The 23,722-nt window shown below is 38.5% G+C and overlaps 1 protein-coding gene across 3 annotated transcripts in view; it reads left to right on the forward strand.

The window, feature by feature from the left end:
• The window catches only part of SGCD (sarcoglycan delta), a 1,642,153-nt gene that overhangs the window by 1,583,423 nt on the left and 35,008 nt on the right, over positions 1–23,722 (forward strand). For all 3 annotated transcript variants that reach the window (XM_053718718.1, XM_053718720.1, XM_053718719.1), the window contains one exon: positions 20,294–20,366. In XM_053718718.1, the coding sequence (XP_053574693.1) occupies positions 20,294–20,366 (73 nt within the window). The remainder of the gene's footprint in view (positions 1–20,293; positions 20,367–23,722) is intronic.

Here is a 23,722-nt window from a genome sequence, read left to right on the forward strand (position 1 = left end):
TAGTTTTTAATGGTGGCATGGTCCACAATGTTATTTTAAATGAGTATTAAATGTTATGTTTTATCCCAGAGTTATTGAAATTTATTTATACATACCGTACTCCACCACCTGACTTCATATGGTAGTACGACCTGCAAGTGTGCCCGAATAATACTTCTTATCTTTTACCCTTTACAATAATTAATTAACTCTGGCACTACCTCCCTGTTACACATAGGATTGTGCTAGGAGGTAACACCTCCTTTTCCCACCTTCCCTATAGGTTATTAGGGATCCTTTTTTCGATCAATGTTAAAGAGGCATCAAAGCCAAATAAATGTTTTCATAATTCAGATAGAGCACACAATCTTAAATAAGTTTCCACATTACTTCTATTATCAAAATTGTTTTGTTCCCTTGGTATCCTTTGTTGAAGGAGCACCAAAGCACTATTGACAGCTAGCTGAACAAATCAGGGTGAGCCAATGACAAGAGGCATATATGTGCAGCTGCCAGTTAGCGGCTAGCTCCCAGTAGTGCACTTCTGCTACTGAGCCTACCTAGGTATGCTTTTTAACAAAGGATACCAAGAGAATAAACCAAAGTAGATAATCAAAGTAAATTGGAAAGTTGCTTTAAACTGCATGCCATAGCTGAATCATGAAAGTGTCATTTTGAGTTTACTGTCCTTTTAATGCTCCATACCACTTGCATTTTTGATGTTCGACTTCTAATCTTGATCTATGTGTTTAACATTTACAAGTTAGATCACTTTTTTCCATGCAAAAAAATAACTTTCTGACACTTGCTGATTTTCATATGCATGATAGACCATATTTGAGTACAGTGTATTTTTAAAATAGGTTTTACCTTTTTCCTTTGATGTTCATGAGATAGCTGTCCTAAATGACATAAGAATTATGCTTCTGTGCTCACACAAATCATGCATAATGTCACTGACCTTTTATCCACTTATACATAACCTTTAATATATAATTACACAATCTGACAGCCTCTAGTATAACCCCCAAGCTCAGATCCCTTTTAGAGTAGTAGTCTTGATCTCTCTGCTTCTTTTGCTCACTGTTTTACAGTAGCTATTTCAAAAGTATTGGATTATCCTTTCCCACAATAACCAGCATAATAGCACTCACATTACAGCAGAGAGTGGATGTGCTCCTAATTTAGATCTTAAATTGTTATGTGTGCTTGTTATGTTGTGCACTTTGGCATAATAATATAGAATCAGCAAAGTCACATTGGCTGTGTGACTGTCTGCAGTTATAATCTGCCACGAAGCTCTGACCTGCTGTAATGTTGCAGAGGTGCACTGTGCAGCAATTGTGAATTATGCTTGAACGATCATGATTTTGCAATTCACATAGGAGTTTCATATTTATTTAACATTATTCCAGTTGATCAGACCTTGCCAAGGGAAAACCAAGAATAGATTGAATGAAGAGAATGCTTTTATTGACTTTATTGCCGGTTTACGCAAACTATTCCCAAGCCTTTTATATAAATAACTACAAAATAAGTTAGTTGTTTAGGCAATAAAGATTTTGCTATGCAGAATACTTTCTTTTGTACGTTTTAAAGGGACACGGAAAATAATTTTTCTCTTTTGTGTTTGAAAAAGGGGATAATAAAATAAATGTTTCTCTTTGCTAAATTATTCATGCTTGTTGTTGCTTGCATCTATTACCAGCATTACAACTGTGAGGACTGTCTCTATAAGCCAATGAGTTCTAATACTGTAGTATGCAACAGACACCATGCATTTTTAGATAAATTCAAATTAGACATTGTTTACACAGTTCAAAAACGGAAGGTGAATACATTAATCCAACTGAATACTTCTAAAATACAATATCAAGGATAAATCTTTATTTGAATTTTATATATATATATATATATATATATATATATATATAGGGGTCATTACAACAAACACAAAATATAAAAATTGTGAATCTGTCTGAAACTATACTTAGTGAGGATGAAATCTCCCTCCTGGGTATGGGGTTAGGATTTGTCCCTAGTGTTCCCTTTGATCTTTTTGAGACGATTACGGATGTTAATCGTTTAGTGAGAGATCTCACACTAAAAAAGTTCTTTCTGAGCAGGGGGAACACTGGGGAAAATAAGGCCCCCTCCTTAATTACACAAGAATTATATAAGGACATACCCCCCCATACTAGATACAATGGATTTCATGGAAGCATGTGATTTTCAGCTTCTGCAGGATCTTTTCTTTGAGTCAGGTGATTTGAATTCTTTTGTAAAGACTGAACATATTGGTTATAAACCGCGTTCAGTTTTCTATCCTACCAAAGAAAGAGGTCCTTTCCTTGAGGCCTTTCACAAGTTGGTAGAGGATGATCTTATACTCTTGTCAAGATACCACAGAGCTGCCCCCCCAAATCTGACCCATTAACAGAAACTAGCTTTGGAGTCTCTTAAAGAGAAAGATGGAATAGTCATTAGACAGGCGGATAAGGGGGGCAGCATTGTGGTGCTTGACAGAGTGAAGTACATACAGGAAGCAGAAAGACAAATCCTTGATACAACAGTATACCAAACTCTCTCCAGAGATCCTACCCCGACCTTTAAATTGCAGTTATTGGACCTTTTTTATGATGGTTTGCAGGAGGGTCTCATTGACCAGGATACCTACGAATACCTAAATGTTAAGACACCGTCCATCCCGATTTTCCATCAGCTCCCCAAGGTGCACAAAACCTTGGAGGAGGTGAGGGGGAGACCCATTGTTTCAGGCATTGGGTCTTTATTCGAGAGAATTTCTTCTTGGGTTGAGTCCCTCCTGCAACCCCTGGTTCTGCAGTTGCCCTCCTACCTGAGGGATACCACCCATCTGTTGAACAGTCTGGAACAAGTCATCTGGGACACAGACTGTTCATGGATTACGGTGGATGTGGTGGGCCTTTATTCGTGTATTCCTCACGAATTTGGTCTAGAATCTATTAGGTTTTCATTAGACATGTATAGTAACTATGATGAGAACTTAAAGGCATATATATTAAGAGTACTTCAATTTCTCTTGAGTCATAATTATTTTAAATTTGAAGATAATTTCTTTCTCCAAAGGCGTGGGACCGCGATGGGTGCAAAATTTGCCCCAGCCTATGCAAATCTTTTCATGGGCTGGTGGGAAAGGTCCCACGTCTTTGGAGAACTGAACACGCAGAGAAGCAAGATCAAATCATACAAGAGGTATATAGACGACTTGCTTTTCGTGTGGACTGGGTCTAAGGAAGAAGCAGTGCAATTTCACGAATATTTAAATACAAACAGAGTGAACTTGCAATTCACGTTTGCTTGGGAGAAATCGACAGTTCCATACTTGGATGTTGCCCTTACTGGCGATATAAATAATCAAAAAGTAATAACAACTCTATATAGGAAGCCTATTACATCCAATACGATTTTGCACGCCAAATCCAGTCATCCAAGGCACACTGGGTTCGGAGTGGCAAAAGGACAGATGATTAGATTAAAGAGGAATTGCTCCCTTGATTCTGATTTCCAGAGGGAAGCTATTAATCTCAAGACACAATTACTGGAAAGAGGCTATCACCCAAAAATTGTAAAGAGGGCGTATGTGGAAGTGAATAGAATGGAGCGATCCAGTATGCTCCAAAAGAAGGGTATAAATCAAAGTGAAACTTTTGATTTAAACAGACCCACCTTTACCACTACCTTTAGTCCACAATTCAGAGAAATATGTGGCATCATAGAAAAGCATTTTTCAGTGTTAACGGGTGACGAAGGTCTCAAATGCTTTGTAGAGGAAGGCTGCAATTTTGTCCCCAAAAGAGGACGAACCATAAGCAATATCCTAGCCCCAAGTATGCTTAAGAAACCAAGCACGAGTGGGAGCAGTTGGCTTTTAGTGAAAGGGCACTTTAAGTGCCACTTCACGGCTTGCATTGCTTGCAGCCATACAAATGTGACTAATCGCTTTCAGTCTAGAGTCACACAAAGGGTGTTTCTTCTTTCTAATTGTACAAACTGTAGAACCACATATGTCATATATGTAGCAGAGTGTACTGAGTGCAAAAAAACAGTATGTGGGTTGTACGACCCGTGAGGTGAGGTTCCGGATCAGAGAACACCTTAACAACATTGAAAAGGATATAGATGTCTCTGATCTGGTTCATCACTTCATAACAGTACATAATAAAGTGGTCAAAACATTTAGATGGCAAGTTATTGAACTTATAAGAAATACTCCACGAGGGGGAGACAGAACTGCCAAACTATTACATAGGGAGGCATTCTGGATCTTCACCCTGCGGACTAGACGTCCGCAGGGATTTAATGCTACAGGAAATATAATCAATCATTGGCAATTCTAAATGTAAGTGTAATAATTCACTATTTTCAGCTCTAAGTATAATTTATTAACAGGGTTAGGCCCTTATGACTAGGTTATTAACACTCTATTTAGCAGGGGTCCCTATTACATCAGGATACTTTATCACAGTTTAAAGTTAGTTAACAGTGGAATTTTTTTTTTAGTATAATAGCACTAGGGAAATTAATATATGATTGCCTGATATGGTAAGAAGGTTTTATACCGAGCAGCTTAGAATGAATCAATATTTTGAGTTAACAGTGCTATATAATGATTAAGTTCCCCTCATGGCTAACTTAGTGCAGACTGTAATGTTATACTAGGGATAACTTTGCTAAGGTTTTGATGTCCCTGTATTTAACTGTTTGGCAGAGGTATTATTCAGTGTTATTTATTTTAGTTAAACAGTCATTAACATTATAAGTTCTTTATGTTTAAAGGAGAGGCAACCCTAGCTAATGGTCTATATTTATTTACCTAGTGGAATTAAGTCAGTATCGTTCACTTGATGCATGCATAATTGAAATGTCCAAAATGGCTTATATTCCCAGAAACAGCTGTTGACCCTTGTGACTAATTTCCCTTTGGCTATTTAAGGGTTAACGCCGGATGTAGCTGCATGGTCTATGATTAAGGCATTTTTAAGCCGAAACGCATAAGACCGGCTACGGCTTAATCTGGTGGCATAAGCTATTTTTATTATTTTATGTTGATGTGTTGTTTTTGTACCTGAAGTCCAATAAATAAGAAGTTGTTGTTTTCAAGACGGTTCGCTGGATTCCTTTTCTTTGATGTCATATATATATATATATATATATATATACATACACTGTATAGTAAACCAGGCACTCTTGCTTAAAGGGACATTAAACCCAATTTTTTTCTTTCATGATTAAGAAAAAACATGCAATTTAAAACAATTTTCTAATTTACTTCTATTAGCTAATTTGCTTCAATCTCTTGATATCCTTTGCTGAAAAGCATATCTAGATAGACTCAGAAGCTGCTGATTGGTAAATGCAGATAGATGCCTCGTGTGATTGGCTCACCCATGTGCATTGCTATTTCTTCAACAAAGAATATCTAAAGAATGAATCAAATTAGATAATAGAAGTAAATTGGAATGTTGTTAAAAATTGTATTCTCTATCTGACTAATCAAAGTAAAAATTTAGGTTTAATGCCCCTTTAATTCGAATAAATTCTTTATTATCCGGTACAATCCGGTATTCCCAACGTTTCGGTCCTCACATTGGACCTTTGTCAAGGGTACAAATCTTTCAAAACAGTACACAGGTAATCACAAAAAGTTCTACTTACATATTTACAATGTCACATATGGAGACACAGAACAAATTATCAAACAGGAAGTGATGTCATACCTGATCCGGGTCCGGCTATCACATACCTTCCCTTCAATAACCAAAGACTTTAAGGCCCCCAGGCCAAACAACAAGCCAATCAGAGCAGCATGGCGTAACCATCGCCCTGACAACCAGCAAGCAGAGAAAAAGTGAACACTACCGGTAGCAAAATAAAAATATACTTGCAACTAAAAAAATTAAAACATTATTATTTTTACCAAAAGATGTATCTAGAGCCGGATCAGAGAGTGACAGACACTTACAGAATACAAATCTATTACAAAAGTCTAAACCTAAACATAGTATAGATGGATGTGGCACAAGCATTGAAAAAATTATTTACTCAGTACTATGCTCCTAAGCATACATATTTTAATCTCACTTCAAATACAGCAAAAATATAGTGTAACAGTGGATCTCTATCTCTCAGAGAGAAAACATAACTTTACTTGTTTATTTTACCCCCACGGGGCCATTGTTTGTAGATGATATATCTACTTTAATCCTATTGGCTGACCCAATCAGCCAGTAGGATTGAGCTTGCATTCTATTGGCTGTTCCAATAGAATGCAAGCTCAATCCTATTGGCTGATTGGATCAGCCAATAGGATTTCTTACCCTTTAATTTCGATTGGCTGATAGAATTCTATCAGCCAATCGGAATTCAAGGGACGCCATCTTGGATGACGCCTTTTAAAGGAACCTTCATTCTTCAAGAGGAGTCGTAAGAAAAGGATGCTCCACGCCGGATGTCTTGAAGATGGAGCCGCTCCACGTCGGAAGGATGAAGATAGAAGATGCCGTCTGAATGAAGACTTCTGCCCACCTTGAGGACAACTTCTTGCCGCTTCGATGAAGACTTCTCCCTGCTTTGTTGAGGAATTCTTGCCGCTTCGATGAGAACTTCTCTTGGCTTGATGAGGATGGATGTCCGGTCTTCAAAAACTGTAAGTGGATCTTCGGGGGTTAGTGTTAGGTTTTATTAAGGGTTTATTGGGTGGGTTTTATTTTTAGCTTAGGGACTTTGGGCACAGAAAAAGAGCTAAATGCCCTTTTAAGGGCAATGCCCATCCAAATGCCCTTTTCAGGGCAATGGGGAGCTTAGGTTTATTAGGTAGGTTTTTTGGGGGGGTGTTGGTTGTGTGGGTGGTGGGTTTTACTGTTGGGGGGTTGTTTTTTATTACAGGTAAAAGAGCTGATTTCTTTGGGGCAATGCCCCACAAAGGCCCTTTTAAGGGCTATTGGCAGTTTAGTGTAGACTATTTTTTTTTTTATTTTAAGGGGGCTTTTTTATTTTGATAGGGCTATTAGATTAGGTGTAATGAGTTTAAATATTTGATAATTTCTTTTTTATTTTGTGTAATTTAGTGGGGGTGTTTTTTTTAATTTAGTTAATTGTATTTAATTAATGTGATTTATTTAATTTTAGTGTAATGTTAGGTTTTCGTGTAACTCAGGTTAGGTTTTATTTTACAGGTAAATTTGTATTTATTTTTACTAGGTAGTTAGTAAATAGTTAATAACTATTTACTAACTAAACTACCTAGTGAAATAAATACAAACTTAGCTGTGAAATAAAAATAAAACCTAAGAGAGATACAATGTAACTATTAGTTATATTGTAGCTAGCTTAGGGTTTATTTTATAGGTAAATATTTCGTTTTAAATAGGAATTAGTTAGGTAATGATAGTAATTTTTATTTAGATTTATTTTAATTATATTAAAGTTAGGGCTGTTAGGGTTAGGGTTAGACTTAGGGTTAGGTTTAAGGGTTAATATATTTATTTAGTGTTAGTGATGTAGGAGGCCAGAGGTTTAGGGGTTAATACCTTTAGTATAGTGGCAGCGGCGACGTTGGGGTGGCAGATTAGGGGTTAATACATTTATGTAGGTGGCGGCAACATTTTGTGTTTGCGATGCGGGAGTGCGGCAGTTTAGGGCTTAATATATTTATTATAGTGGCGACGATGTCCGGAGCAGCAGATTAGGGGTTTATATTTTTATTATAGTGTTTGCAATGCGGGAGGACTTCGGTTTAGGGGTTAATAGGTAGTTTATGGTTGTTAGCGTACTTTTTAACACTTTTTAACGGTTTAGCTTTGTAGCACAAAACCGTTAACTACTGACTTTAGATGGCGGAACGAATCTTGTCGGTATAGGCTGTACCGCTCACTTTTTGGCCTCCCAGGCAAAACTCGTAATGCAGGCGCTATGGAAGTCCCATTGAAAAAAGGAAAGGTGCGGAAGCTATGTTGCGTTACGGCCAAAAAGGTGTGCAGTACAGCTATACCTACAAGACTCATAATAGCAGCGCTAGTGAAAAAGCAGCGTTATGAGCCATAACGCAAAACTCGTAATCTGGCCATGTGTTTTTAGTGGCATACACACATATGCTGGGAGTGCCCTGTGCACCAGCATTCAAACACCACACCTTACCAGAAAGTCAGCAGTGGCACAAAGTAAGTCTTAATAGACATAATACACATAACTGACATCTCTCTGAGAAGGCACGGTGCTTGAATCCTCAATTGAATCCTCATGTTGTAGTCACACCTAGCATATGTACGTATGCCTCTGGAACAGTAATTACTTTTAATAGAAGTATTTTTGCTAATGTATGTTTCAAAAAATGCTTATATTTCAAATTAAAATGCACATTTTGACCTTTTTGTCTCTTTAATGTGCCTGCCCTGCGCCTCCAGTTGGTAGCACATAAACATCTAACTTTTGTTTTAGTGAATAATCTGATCAATGTGTGTTCTTTATTTACAAGTCATACTGTTTAACTACCGTTCAGCTAAACCGTCCTGGTTCTGGGGAAGGTTGGGATAATGATAGAATGCCTAAAATAAAGTATTCACTTCTGAGTGCTTGAACATATATATTATTGAAGATACTGACATTTGTAATTTGGTGAGGAAATAAAAAATAAATTAAAAAAAAGTAACCTCATTTACTCCAGTGTTACTGTGTTGTTTAGTATCTGCTTTATGTTTGAAGATAAAAAAATAATAATCATTGTTTAAAACAGTTTATTGATTAAGAATGTTATAGATTTAGCCAATTATATTCTTGTAATCTACAGGGGAAAATATGTTAACCCGAAACACCAGACAGGTTCCACAAAACTTTCACAGTAAACAAAAAAGCTATAAATTACTATCACCTAGATTACGAGTTTTGCGTTAGAGGCTGTGCGGTACTAACAAGCAGTTTATGCTCACCACTCACTTACAGACAGCGCTGGTATTACAGGTTTTTACAACCCAGACAAGAAGTGAGCATTGAGCAAAATTTTGCTCATTACCGCACTCCAATACCAACGCTACTTACGTTGCGGTGAGCTGGTGTAACGTGCTCGTGCACGATTTCCCCATAGGAATCAACGGGGAGAGCCGGCTGAAAAAAAGTCTAACACCTGCAAAAAAACTGCGTAAAACTCAGTAACGCAGCCCCATTGATTCCTATGGGGAAATAAAATGTATGTCTACACCTAACACCCTAACATGAACCCCGAGTCTAAACACCCATAATCTTAATTTATTAACCCCTAATCTGCCGCCCTCAACATCGCCAACACCTACATTATATTTATTAAGCCCTAATCTGCCTTCCCCAATGTTGCCGCAACCTACCTACACTTCTTAACCCCTAATCTGCCACCCCCAACGTCGCCGCCACTATAATAAACATATTAACCCCTAAACCACCACACTCCCGCATTGCAAACATTAGTTAAAGATTATTAACCCCTAATCTGCCGTCCCTAACATCGCCACCACCTACCTAAATTTATTAACCCCTAATCTGCCGCTCCCAACGTCGCCGCCACTATTCTAAATGTATTAACCCCTAAACCTAAGTCTAACCCTAACACCCCCTAACTTAAATATAATTTAAATAAATATAAATAAAATTACTATAATTAACTAAATTATTCCTATTTAAAACTAAATACTTACCTATAAAATAAACCCTAAACTAGCTACATTATAACTAATAGTTACATTGTATCTATCAGGGTTTATTTTTATTTTACAGGCAAGTTTGTATTTATTTTAACTAGGTAGAATAGTTACTAAATAGTTATTAACTATTTAATAAACTACCTAGCTAAAATAAATACAAAAGTACCTGTAAAATAAAACCTAACCTAAGTTACAATAACACCTAACACTACACTATAATTAAATTGATTCCCTAAATTAAATACAATTAAATACAATTAAATAAATTATCTAAAGTACAAAAAAAAACCAAATACTAAATTACAGAAAATAATAAACAAATTACAAGATTTTTAAACTAATTACACCTAATCTAATCTAAAATAAAAAAGCCCCCCCCCAAAATAAAAAAGCCCTACCCTACACTAAATTACAAATAGCCTTAAAAGGGCCTTTTGCGGGGGAATTGCCCCAAAGTAATCCGCTTTTTTACCTGTAATAAAAATTACAAATCCCCCCCAACATTAAAACCCATTACCCACACAACCAACCCTACTCTAAAACCCACCCAATAACCCCTTAAAAAAACCTAACACTAACCCCTTGAAGATCACCTTACCGGGAGAAGTCTTCACCCAACCGGGCCGAAGTCCTCAACGAATCCAGACGGGCAGAAGTGGTCCTCCAGACGGGCAGAAGTCTTCATCCAGATGGCATCTTCTATCTTCGTCCATCTGGCGCGGAGCGGGTCCATCTTCAAGACATCCGACGCGGAGCATCCTCTTCTTTCCACGGTGACTGAAGAATGAAGGTTACTTTAAGTGACGTCATCCAAGATGGCGTCCCTTCAATTCCGATTGGCTGATATAATTCTATCAGCCAATTGGAATTAAGGTAGAAAAAATCCTATTGGCTGATGCAATCAGCCAATAGGATTGAGCTGGAATTCTATTGGCTGATTGGAACAGCCAATAGAATGCCAGCTCAATCCTTTTGGCTGATTGGATCAGCCAATAGGATGGAAGTTCAATCCTATTGGCTGATTGCATCAGCCAATAGGATTTTTCCTACCTTAATTCTGATTGACTGATGGAATTCTATCAGCCAATCGGAATCTAAGGGACGCCATCTTGGATGACGTCACTTAAAGGAACCTTCATTCTTCAGTCGCCGTGGAAAGAAGAGGATGCTCCGCGTCGGATGTCTTGAAGATGGACCCGCTACGCGCCGGATGGATGAAGATAGAAGATGCTGTCTGGATGAAGACTTATGCCCGTCTGGAGGACCACTTCTGCCTGTCTGGAGGACCACTTCTGCCGGATTCGTTGAAGACTTCGGCCCGGTTGGGTGAAGACTTCTCCCGGTAAGGTGATCTTCAAGGGGTTTGTGTTAGGTTTTTTTAAGGGGGTATTGGGTGGGTTTTTAGAGTAGGGTTGGTTGTGTGGGTGGTGGGTTTTAATGTTGGGGGGAATTTTTAATTTTTTTATACAGGTAAAAGAGCTGATTACTTTGGGGCAATACCCCGCAAAAGGCTCTTTTAAGGGCTATTTGTAATTAAGTGTAGGGTAGGGCTTTTTTTTATTTTGAGGGGGCGTTTTTATTTTGTTAGGGGGATTAGATTAGGTGTAATTAGTTTAAAAGTCTTGTAATTTGTTTATTATTTTCTGTAATTTAGTGTGTGTTTTTTTTGTAATTTAGCTAATTTTATTTAATTGTATTTAATTGTATTTAGTTTAGGGAATTAATTTAATTATAGTGTAGTGTTAGGTGTAATTGTAACTTAGGTTAGGTTTTATTTTACAGGTTAATTTGTCTTTATTTTAGCTAGGTAGTTTATTAAATAGTTAATAACTATTTAGTAACTATTCTACCTAGTTAAATAAATAAATAAATAAATACAAACTTGCCTGTAAAAACATAATTTATGCTTACCTCTTGGAAGTTGCAAGAGGATCACCCACACCAGAGCTGCTATATAGCTCCTCCCCTAAATGCCATATCCAGTCATTTGACCGAAAACAAGCAGAGAAAGGAGAAACCATAGGGTGCTGTGGTGACTGTAGTTTAAAGTTAAAAAATACCTGCCTTAAAATGACAGGGCGGGCCGTGGACTGGATACACCACAAGAGAAATACATTTATCAGGTAAGCATAAATTATGTTTTCTCTTGTAAGGTGTATCCAGTCCACGGATCATCCATTACTTGTGGGATACCAATACCAAAGCTAAAGTACAAGGCAGGTACTTAAACGGAAGGTACCACTGCCTGTAAAACCTTTCTCCCAAAAATAGCCTCCGAAGAAGCAAAAGTATCAAACTTGTAGAATTTTGAAAAAGTATGAAGCGAAGACCAAGTCGCCGCCTTGCAAATCTGTTCAACAGAAGCCTCATTTTTAAAGGCCCATGTGGAAGCCACAGCTCTAGTAGAATGAGCTGTAATCCTTTCTGGAGGCTGCTGGCCAGCAGTCTCATAGGCTAAGCGGATTATGCTTCTTAGCCAAAAAGAAAGAGAGGTTGCCAAAGCCTTTTGACCTCTCCTCTGTCCAGAGTAGACAACAAACAAAGCAGATGTTTGACGAAAATCTTTAGTAGCTTGTAAGTAAAACTTTAAAGCACGAACCACGTCCAGATTGTGTAATAGACGTTCCTTCTTTGAAGAAGGATTAGGACACAAAGATGGAACAACAATCTCTTGATTGATATTCTTATTAGATACCACCTTAGGTAAAAACCCAGGTTTGGTACGCAGGACTACCTTATCTGCATGGAAGATCAGATAAGGAGAATCACATTGTAAGGCAGATAACTCGGAGACTCTACGAGCCGAGGAAATAGCTACCAAAAACAGAACTTTCCAAGATAAAAGTTTGATATCTATGGAATGAAGAGGTTCAAACGGAACTCCTTGAAGAACTTTAAGAACCAGATTTAAGCTCCATGGCGGAGCAACAGGTTTAAACACAGGCTTGATTCTAACTAAAGCCTGACAAAATGCCTGAACGTCTGGAACATCTGCCAGACGCTTGTGCAAAAGAATAGACAGCGCAGAAATCTGTCCCTTTAAGGAACTAGCTGACAATCCTTTTTCCAAACCTTCTTGGAGAAAGGATAATATCCTGGGAATCCTGACCTTACTCCATGAGTAACCCTTGGATTCACACCAATAAAGATATTTACGCCATATCTTATGGTAAATTTTCCTGGTGACAGGCTTTCGTGCCTGTATTAAGGTATCAATGACTGACTTGGAGAAGCCACGCTTTGATAACATCAAGCGTTCAATCTCCAGACAGTCAGTCTCAGAGAAATTAGATTTGGATGATTGAAAGGACCTTGTAGTAGAAGGTCTTGTCTTAACGGCAGAGTCCAAGGTGGAAAGGATGACATGTCCACTAGATCTGCATACCAGGTCCTGCGTGGCCACGCAGGCGCTATCAAGATCACCGATGCTCTCTCCTGCTTGATCTTGGCAATCAGAGGAGGGAGCAGAGGAAACGGTGGAAACACATAAGCCAGGTTGAAAGACCAGGGCGCTGCTAGAGCATCTATCAGCGTCGCCTTGGGATCCCTGGACCTGGATCCGTAACAAGGAAGCTTGGCGTTCTGGCGAGACGCCATGAGATCCAGTTCTGGTTTGCCCCAACGATGAATCAATTGTGCAAACACCTCCGGATGGAGTTCCCACTCCCCCGGATGAAAAGTCTGATGACTTAGAAAATCCGCCTCCCAGTTCTCTACACCTGGGATATGGATAGCTGATAGGTGGCAAGAGTGAATCTCTGCCAAGCGAATTATCTTTGAGACTTCTAACATCGCTAGGGAACTCCTTGTTCCCCCTTGATGGTTGATGTAAGCCACAGTCGTGATGTTGTCCGACTGAAATCTGATGAACCTCAGAGTTGCTAACTGAGGCCAAGCCTGAAGAGCATTGAATATCGCTCTCAGTTCCAGAATATTTATTGGAAGGAGTGACTCCTCCTGAGTCCACGATCCCTGAGCCTTCAGGGAGTTCCAGACTGCACCCCAACCTAGAAGGCTGGCATCTGTCATTACAATTGTCCAATCTGGCCTGCGAAAGGTCATACCTTTTGAACAGATGGACCCGAGATAGCCACCAGAGAAGAGAATCCCTGGTCTCTTGATCCAGATTTAGTAGAGGTGACAAATCTGTGTAATCCCCATTCCACTGACTGAGCATGCAGAGTTGCAGCGGTCTGAGATGTAGGCGTGCAAACGGCACTATGTCCATTGCCGCTACCATTAAGCCGATTACTTCCATGCACTGAGCCACCGAAGGGCGAGGAATGGAATAAAGAACATGGCAGGAATTTAGAAGTTTTGATAACCTGGACTCCGTCAGGTAAATTTTCATTTCTACAGAATCTATCAGAGTCCCTAGGTAGGAAACTCTTGTGAGGGGGGATAGAGAACTCTTTTCCTCATTCACCTTCCACCCATGCGACCTCAGAAATGCCAACACTATGTCTGTATGAGACTTGGCAATTTGGAAGTTTGACGCCTGAATCAGGATGTCGTCTAAATAAGGGGCCACTGCTATGCCCCGCGGCCTTAGGACCACCCGAAGCGACCCCAGAACCTTCGTAAAAATTCTTGGGGCTGTAGCTAACCCAAAGGGAAGAGCTACAAACTGGTAATTCCTGTCTAGGAAGGCAAACCTGAGAAACCGATGATGATCTTTGTGTATCGGAATGTGAAGATAAGCATCCTTTAAATCCACTGTAGTCATGTATTGACCCTCCTGGATCATAGGTAGGATGGTACGAATAGTCTACATCTTGAATGATGGAACTGTGAGGAATTTGTTTAAGATCTTTAGATCCAAAATTGGTCTGAAGGTTCCCTCTTTTTTGGGAACCACAAACAGATTTGAGTAAAATCCCTGTCCCTGTTCCTCCTTTGGAACTGGATGGATCACTACCATAACTAGGAGGTCTTGTACACAGTGTAAGGATGCCTCTCTCTTTATCTGGTTTGCAGATAATTGTGAAAGGTGAAATCTCCCTTTTGGGGGGGAAGCCTTGAAGTCCAGAAGATATCCCTGGGATATAATTTCCAATGCCCAGGGATCCTGGACATCTCTTGCCCACGCCTGGGCGAAGAGCAAAAGTCTGCCCCCTACTAGATCCGTTACCGGATAGGGGGCCGTTCCTTCATGCTGTCTTAGAGGCAGCAGCAGGCTTTTTGGCCTGCTTACCTTTGTTCCAGGCCTGGTTAGGTCTCCAGACCGTCTTGGACTGAGCAAAGTTCCCTCTTGTTTTGCATTAGAGGAAGTTGATGCCGCACTTGCCTTGAAGTTTCAAAAGGCACGAAAATTAGACTGTTTGGCCCTTGATTTGGACCTATCCTGAGGAAGGGCATGACCTTTTCCTCCAGTGATATCAGCAATAATCTCCTTCAAACCAGGCCCGAATAGGGTCTGCCCCTTGAAGGGAATGTTAAGCAGCTTAGACTTTGAAGTAACGTCAGCTCACCATGATTTAAGCCATAGCGCTCTGCGCGCCTGGATAGCAAAACCAGAATTCTTAGCCGTTAGTTTAGTCAAATGAACAATGGCATCAGAAACAAAAGAATTGGCTAGCTTAAGTGCTCTAAGCTTGTCAAGTATGTCATCCAATGGAGTCGCTACCTGTAAAGCCTCTTCCAGAGACTCAAACCAGAACGCCGCAGCAGCAGTGACAGGAGCAATGCATGCAAGGGGCTGTAGGATAAAACCTTGTTGAATAAACATTTTCTTAAGGTAACCCTCTAACTTTTTATCCATTGGATCTAAGAAAGCACAACTGTCCTCGACAGGGATAGTAGTACGCTTTGCTAGAGTAGAAACTGCTCCCTCCACCTTAGGGACTGTCTGCCATAAGTCCCGTGTGGTGGCGTCTATTGGAAACATTTTTCTAAAAATAGGAGGGGGAGAGAACGGCACACCTGGTCTATCCCATTCCTTAGTAATAATTTCTGTAAACCTTTTAGGTATAGGAAAAACCTCAGTGCACACCGGCACTGCATAGTATTTATCCAGTCTACACAATTTCTCTGGCACTGCAATTGTATCACAGTCATTCAGAGCAGCTAAAACCTCCCTGAGTAACACGCGGAGGTGTTCAAGCTTAAATTTAAATGTAGAAATATCAGAATCAGGTTGCATCATCTTCCCTGAGTCAGAAACATCACCCACAGAAAGAAGCTCTCCTTCAGCTTCTGCATATTGTGAGGCAGTATCAGACATAGCTCTTAAAGCATCAGTATGCTCTGTATTTAGTCTAACTCCAGAGCTATCTCGCTTTCCTCTAAATTCAGGTAGTCTGGCTAATACCGCTGACAGTGTATTATCCATGACTGCCGCCATGTCTTGTAAAGTAAACGCTATGGGCGCCCTGGATGTACTTGGCGCCATTTGAGCGTGAGTCCCTTGAGCGGGAGTCAAAGGATCTGACACGTGGGGAGAGTTAGTAGGCATAACTTCCCCCTCATCAGATTCCTCTGGTGATAATTTTTTTAAAGACAGAATATGATCTTTATTGCTTAAAGTGAAATCAGTACATTTGGTACACATTCTAAGAGGGGGTTCCACCATGGCTTTTAAACATAATGAACAAGGAGTTTCCTCTATGTCAGACATGTTTGTACAGACTAGCAATGAGACTAGCAAGCTTGGAAAACACTTTAAATCAAGTTAACAAGCAAATATAAGAAACGGTACTGTGCCTTTAAGAGAAACAAATTTTGTCAGAATTTGAAAAACAGTGAAAAAAGTCAGTAAATCAAACAAATTTTTTACAGTGTGTATAATAAGCTAACAGAGCATTGCACCCACTTGCAAATGGATGATTAACCCCTTAGTTCAAAAAACGGATGAAAAAATGATATAAACGTTTTTTAACAGTCACACCAACTGCCACAGCCTTGCTGTGGGCCTACCTTCCCCAACAAACGATTTTGGAAAGCCTAAGAGCCCTTTAGAGATGTCCTATAGCATTCAGGGGACTCCTGGAGGAAGCTGGATGTCTCGGTCTGTAAAAGTTACTGCGCAAAAAAGCACTAAATTAGGCCCCTCTCACTCATAGTAACACAGTGGAAAGCCTCAGGAAACTGTTTCTAGGCAAATTTAAGCCAGTCATGTGGAAAAAACTAGGCCCCAATAAAGTTTTATCACCAAAGTATATATAAAAACGTTTAAACATGCCAGCAAACATTTTATATTGTAAATATAAAAGAGTATTACTTCAGAAAGTAAGCATGATACCAGTCGCTATTAAATCACTGTATTCAGGCTTACCTTACATAAATTTGGTATCAGCAGCATTTTCTAGGATTCACATCTTCTAGAAAAAATCTTAACTGCACATACCTCATAGCAGGATAACCTGCATGCCATTCCCCCGCTGAAGTTACCTCTCTCTTCAGTCATGTGTGAGAACAGCAATGGATCTTAGTTACAACCTGCTAAGATCATAGAAATCACAGGCAGATTCTTCTATTTTTCTGCCTGGGACAAAATAGTACAACTCCGGTACCATTTAAAAATAACAAACTTTTGATTGAAGCAAGATACCAGCTACATTTCACCACTTTCCTCTTACTACCTCCATGCTTGTTGAGAGTTGCAAGAGAATGACTGGATATGGCAGTTAGGGGAGGAGCTATATAGCAGCTCTGCTGTGGGTGATCCTCTTGCAACTTCCTGTTGGGAAGGAGAATATCCCACAAGTAATGGATGATCCCTGGACTGGAAACACCTTACAAGAGAAATAAAAATAAACCCTAAGCTATCTCCAATGTAACTATTAGTTATTTTGTAGCTAGCTTAGGGTTTATTTTATAGGTAAGTATTTAGTTTTAAATAGGAATAATTTAGTTAATTATAGTCATTTTATTTAGATTTATTTAAATTATATTTAAGTTAGGGGGGGTTAGGGTTAGACTTAGATTTAGGGGTTAATAACTTTAGTATAGTGGGGGCGGCAGATTAGCGGTTAATAAATGTAGGTAGGTGGCGGCGATGTTAGGGACAGCAGATTAGGGGTTAATAATATTTAACTAATGTTTGCGAGGCGAGAGTGCGGCGGTTTAGGGGTTAATATATTTATTATAGTGGTGGCGATGTCCAGTTCGGCAGATTAGGGGTTAAAAGTTTTATTTTAGTGTTTGCGATGTGGGAGGGCCTCGGTTTAGGGGTTAAAAGGTAGCTTATGTGTGTTAGTGTACTTTTTAGCACTTTAGTTAAGAGTTTTATGCTACAGCGTTGTAGTGTAAAACTCTAAACTACTGACTTTAAAATGTGGTACCAATCTTGACAGGAGAGGGACTACCGCTCACTTTTTGGCAGACTAGTAATACCAGCGCTATGCAAGTCCCATTGAAAAAATAGGATACGCAATTTACGTAAGTGGATTTGCGGTATTTCCAAGTCTGGCCAAAAACGTGAGGGGTACACCTGTACCTTCAAAACTCGTAATACCAGCGGGCATTAAAAAGCAGCATTGGGACCAGCCAACGCTGCTTTTTAAGCCTAACGCAAGACTCGTAATCTAGCCATATGTCTTTAAATAGATATGTGTGTGGGTCTAGTATATACGGTATCAGCAATTAAAGGGTCATTAGAATTGAAAAAAATGATATGCTCTAATTCCATAGAGCCATTTTAAAACCAGTGACTGTGTAATGCTATGTGTATAACCCTCATAAAGGAGGTTAAATACATAGTTAAAGTACTGCTCTGCTGCTCCAAGCAGTACTCTAATTATGTGTTTAACCCCTTTGCGGGGGTTAAATATATAGCACTACAGGGTCGCTACTTTTAAAATTACCTGTGGTAACAAATGAGAGCATTTAATTTTTTTGTTTGTTCAAATGTTCTTTTAAAAGCCTCTTTTCTCCTCTGTAGAAACAGATATAAATGAGCTACTACATTGAGCAATCACTGTGCTGAATGTAACACTGCTAGACTTGTGAAGATTGCAGCGTGCTCTTCCAATGTTTGTAAAATTTAGAAAACTCACAATTTTCAGAGTGAATTTACAGGAAAAAAGACAAATTATATAATATTCATTCCTATTATACTTACAGTTCATTTCATTATACTTACTATTATAGGTCATAAAATAACAATGAATCACAATAACATAGAAGATTTACTGTTTACTCTTTGTGACTTTGAAAATTCATTACAGAAGACTGCACATACACAGTTTACAGTCAACGCTCTGGAGCTTAATAGCAGCAGCAAAGAATATGCATCTATATATTTCAGTAGGGCAGGTGGTACGCTCGCCATTGGCTGTACCATCAGCTTGTCAAAAGGGGAAATAAAATGCACGAAGTGGGGTGACTGAGTCATGCACTGTGTCAAATAAATGGTACAAATATACTTTTACAAAGCCCTACTAATGAAAAACCTCCAGAGAGAGAAAATCCTCTTCCTGGAAATGAGCTTCACTTAGCAGCAAATCAAACCTATCTTCTGCTGATGAGAGCTAATAAGCTCGAAACAGCTGTCAAGAAATGGTTTTGTTTTTGCTGCACCTACCCCACACAAGGGGACCACTGTGGTCTAACACAATACTGGAAGCAAAAAGCATGAGATATTGGATATCTAATTTGCATATCTTACCCCGAATTCTCTGGTGCAATAATTCTATGGCTCTCATTTTTTCAAATGGAGGATTTTAATCTCATGCTTTTATCTCCATTATTACTTAACTGAATATATGTTTTCAACAAATAACAATCCAGTTCTCAATGGGACCCATTTAGGGCAGGATTTGAGGACAAAAAAAATTAATGAATGAGCAACAGGATTGTAATTGTAAATAAAAATAAAAACTAACACAACAACTATTAAAATGAAATTTGTAAACAATAGACAACATTTATGCAATGAAAAAAAAAAAAACTAATCAAAACTAAAAACAGTTGTTGCAAAACTAACTTAAGCAAAACTATAAATACAGAAAACATTTTATTTTTGTTGTAATTCTGCCTTTATCATGTTACTGACTTTGGTGAATTTCAGAAACCCACAGTGTAATAAATTATCTTCCCTGTAGGGGGCGTTAGAACTACTATGGTTACTGATAATCCTGCTACATCATGACATTAGTAGAATTATAATTACTAAACCTAAAACTGTAGCTAATAATATATCAAAATGTAAAAGAAGGTTCTTCATAAAACAATTGTTCAAACTAATTTGAATGTTGAAAAATTAACAAAACAAAAGTAATTCTAAGAATCTGCAACTATTGTAACAACTTGGTTTGTCCTAACATGGAATATTGTTGCTATAGCCCTTATTTGCTACAATGGGACATTTTAGTGAAAGAATTCTTCATAAGAATTTATGAATTTAAAAGACCCATAGACTTCTTTATTCTGTTTGGATATTGGCCAAAATGTTTTTCCTCCACAAATCACTTAGCATTCGCTTTATAAACTATTCACTAAACTGTGAGGTTTTATCTAGGTAATGGTTTTTATGTAATAAAATAAAATTCACCTTAGATAATCTAAACCGACCATACAAGTTGGCACTAGAGATACTCATATAAGCTGTATGCTTTGCTCAGTTCAGTATGTTTTTTGCTAACAAATCAAATCCTTTATTTCAGGAGCAGAAGGTGCCGTATTCCCAAAATCTCTGGAAACGCCATATGTCAAGGCTGAACCCTTCCACCATTTAAGGTATATCAAGAAGATTAAACATATTTCTTTTTAGAAAGACTTAAAAATCTGGCACAATATACACAACAATATTTTATTGTTCATTAACCCCTTGGTGGCCAGAGAGGGCGTTAAAGCATTGCATAGGTGTGGGTTGCAGCCCTCTCAGGCAGTCAAAAGGTTAAGGTAGTGTTATTTGTGGTAACCTTTAACTAGAGCAATAGCTTACTCAAGGCTAACCCTGGAACATACATTGTTACAGTATGGAAAATAGAGAGCAGTAACTCTTTCCATAAAGGTTGGACTGTGAGGCTTCTGGTAGAACATTCACAGTAATGGCTTCTTCATTCTCTATAACATTTGTCAGCATCAATATTTTTCCAATATAAGAAACTGCTGGAGCATCTCACTGTGAAGTATGTGATCAGGATTGAAAATGAAAAAAGGGTCAATGCAAACATGTATATGTAGGGCCTTGGTATGCTGTTAATTTATTCTGTTCTTATGTAACGTCATAGCGCCTTCTAGTGGTGGAATTATACAACTGCTGTCTTCAAAAATTACAATGATAAGCAGCCACCAGAATTGTAGTTGCAGTGGTAAAAATAGATGCTCTTGGAATGTTATTGTACCTAAATATGGTTAGAGTATTTTTTCTTTTTTTTTAATGGATGTACTAGTAAAAACCTATGTTTATGAATATTGCATTGTTACATGTCAGGGTGGTTTTTGTTGTTTTCATCTCTTGCAACATTTGCAGCTCCCTTAGTAGAAAATGGTGATTGATTTAATGGACATTTATAAAAAAAATATTAAAATGAAACTAAATGTTTTGAATTTGTCAGTTGCACGTCATGAACAAATGGCTAAGCTGACATGATACTAAAAAAAATTTCTCTGTTGGCCTGATGAGCAACAATTCGCCGGCATTGAGAGAAATCACACAGGGCCATATTTATGATTGTGCAAGCGGACATGATGCGATATAACAGCTCATATCCGCTGCACATCGATAAATGCCGACAGCATACGCTCTCTGCATTTATCATTGCACCAGCAGTTCTTTTGAACTGCTGGTGCAATACCGCCCCCTGCAGATTCGGGTAGCAGGTGGTGTCAATCAACCCAATTGTATTTGATCGGGTTGATTTCTGTTGATTTCTGTCCGCCGCCTCAGAGCAAGCGGACAGGTTATGGAGCATCAGTTTTCAGGCTCCCTGGAAACATGGGGCATCAAGCTTCATACGTAGCTTGATAAATATGCCCCATAATCTTTGTGGGATTTTTTTGAGCATTATATTGCAATTTATACCAGAAACCTATATAGCTAGATAAAAACAGCTCTCGGACTAAAATTTGCCTTTCTATAAGTATTTGAGGAACCTCGCCGTTCTGACAAATCGTCTTAGATCATCTCACCAGAATGGAGAGCTTTAGATCATTGGGACCTAAAAGAGAATGTTACAAAATGTATCATAGTATTTTACTTATTAAAAAACAGATGTGGGAGTCGTTCCTGTCAACCAGTGAACAGTAGAGTCCCAGGACTCAGATGCACATAATTATGCATTTGCTGTTGGTTTCTAATTAATTTCAAGAACATTTACTTAACTCTTTTTTACGTAAAAAATATTTTTAATATGTTTAATTGGTGCTATTTCATGTACATGACAGAATAAATTGCCTTATATGTCCCTTAACAAGAAACAAAAATTGCATAAAAACCCAGTCCGTCATAATCAATACTGCATCTCTCATCCACCATGTTTTGCTCAAGTACTTTCGACTAGATTATGAGTTTTGCGTTATGAGCGCCTCAGTGCTAATTTGCAAGTTATTGTCACCGCTCACCTCCCTATAGCACTGCTATTACAGGTTTTCATAAACCCGGCGTTAGCAGGCAATATTGCAGCATTGAGCAAAATTGAGCTCCATACCGGACTCAAATACCAGCGCTGCTTTGAGCTATTTTTACGTGCTCGTGCATGATTTCCCCCTAGCCATCAATGGGGAGAGCCGTCTGAAAAAAAGCCTAACACCTGCAATAAAGGAGCGAAAAGCTCTGTAACGCAGCCCCATTGATTCCTATGGGGAAAGAAAAGTTATGTTAACACCTAACACCCTAACATAAACCCTGAGTCTAATCTGCCACCCCCGACATCGCCGACACCTACATTACACTTATTAACCCCTAATCTGCCGCCCCTAACATCGCCGCCACATACCTACATTTATTAAACCCTAATCTGCCGCCCCCAATGTCGCCGCCACTATACTAAATTTATTAACCCCTAAACCTAACCCTAAGTCTAACCCTAACCCTAACACCCACTAATTGAACATAATAAATCTAAATAAAAATTAAAATTAATAACTAAATAATTCATATTTAAGACTAAATACTTACCTGTAAAATAAACCCTAAGATAGCTACAATATAACTAATAGTTACATTGTATCTATCTTAGGTTTTATTTTTATTTTACAGGTAACTTATATTTTATTTTATATTTATTTTAACTAGGTAGACTAGTTAGTAAATAGTTATTAACTATTTACTAGCTACCTAGTTAAAATAAATAGAAAGTTACTTGTAAAATAAAACCTAACCTGAGTTACACTAACACCTAACCTTACACTAAAATTAAATAAATTACATTAATTAAATACAATTAACTAAATTACAAAAAACAAACAAACATTAAATTACACAAAATAAAAAAGAAATGATCAAATATTTAACTAATTACACCTAATCTAATAGCCCTATCAAAATAAAAAAGCCTTCCCAAAATAAAAAAACCCTAGCCTAAACTAAACCCTTAAAAAAAACCTAACATTAACCCCCGAAGATCCACTTACAGTTTTTGAAGACCGGACATCCATCCTCAATGAAGTGGAAGAAGTCCTCAGCGAAGCCGGCAGAAGTCTTCATCCAAGCAGGCCGAAGTCTTCATCCAGACGTCATCTTCTATCTTCATCTTTCCGGCGCGGAGTGGCTCCATCTTCAAGACATCCGGCACGGAGCATCCTCTTCTGACGACGGTTAACAAAGAATGAATGTTCCTTTAAGGGATGTCATCCAAGATAGCGTCCCTTGAATTCCGATTGGCTGATAGAATTCTATCAGCCAATCGTAATTAAAGGTGAAAAAATCCTATAGGATTGAGCTTCAATCCTATTGGCTGATCCAATCAGCCAATAGGATTGAGCTTGCATTCTATTGGCTGATTGGAGCAGCCAATAGAATGCAAGCTCAATCCTATTGGCTGATTGGATAAGCCAATAGGATTGAAGCTCAATCCTATTGGCTGATTGCATCAGCCAATAGGATTTTTGCACCTTTAATTCCAATTGGCTGATAGAATTCTATCAGC

This window comes from Bombina bombina, chromosome 6, assembly GCF_027579735.1.
Source record: "Bombina bombina isolate aBomBom1 chromosome 6, aBomBom1.pri, whole genome shotgun sequence".
Taxonomy (NCBI): Eukaryota; Metazoa; Chordata; class Amphibia; order Anura; family Bombinatoridae; genus Bombina; species Bombina bombina.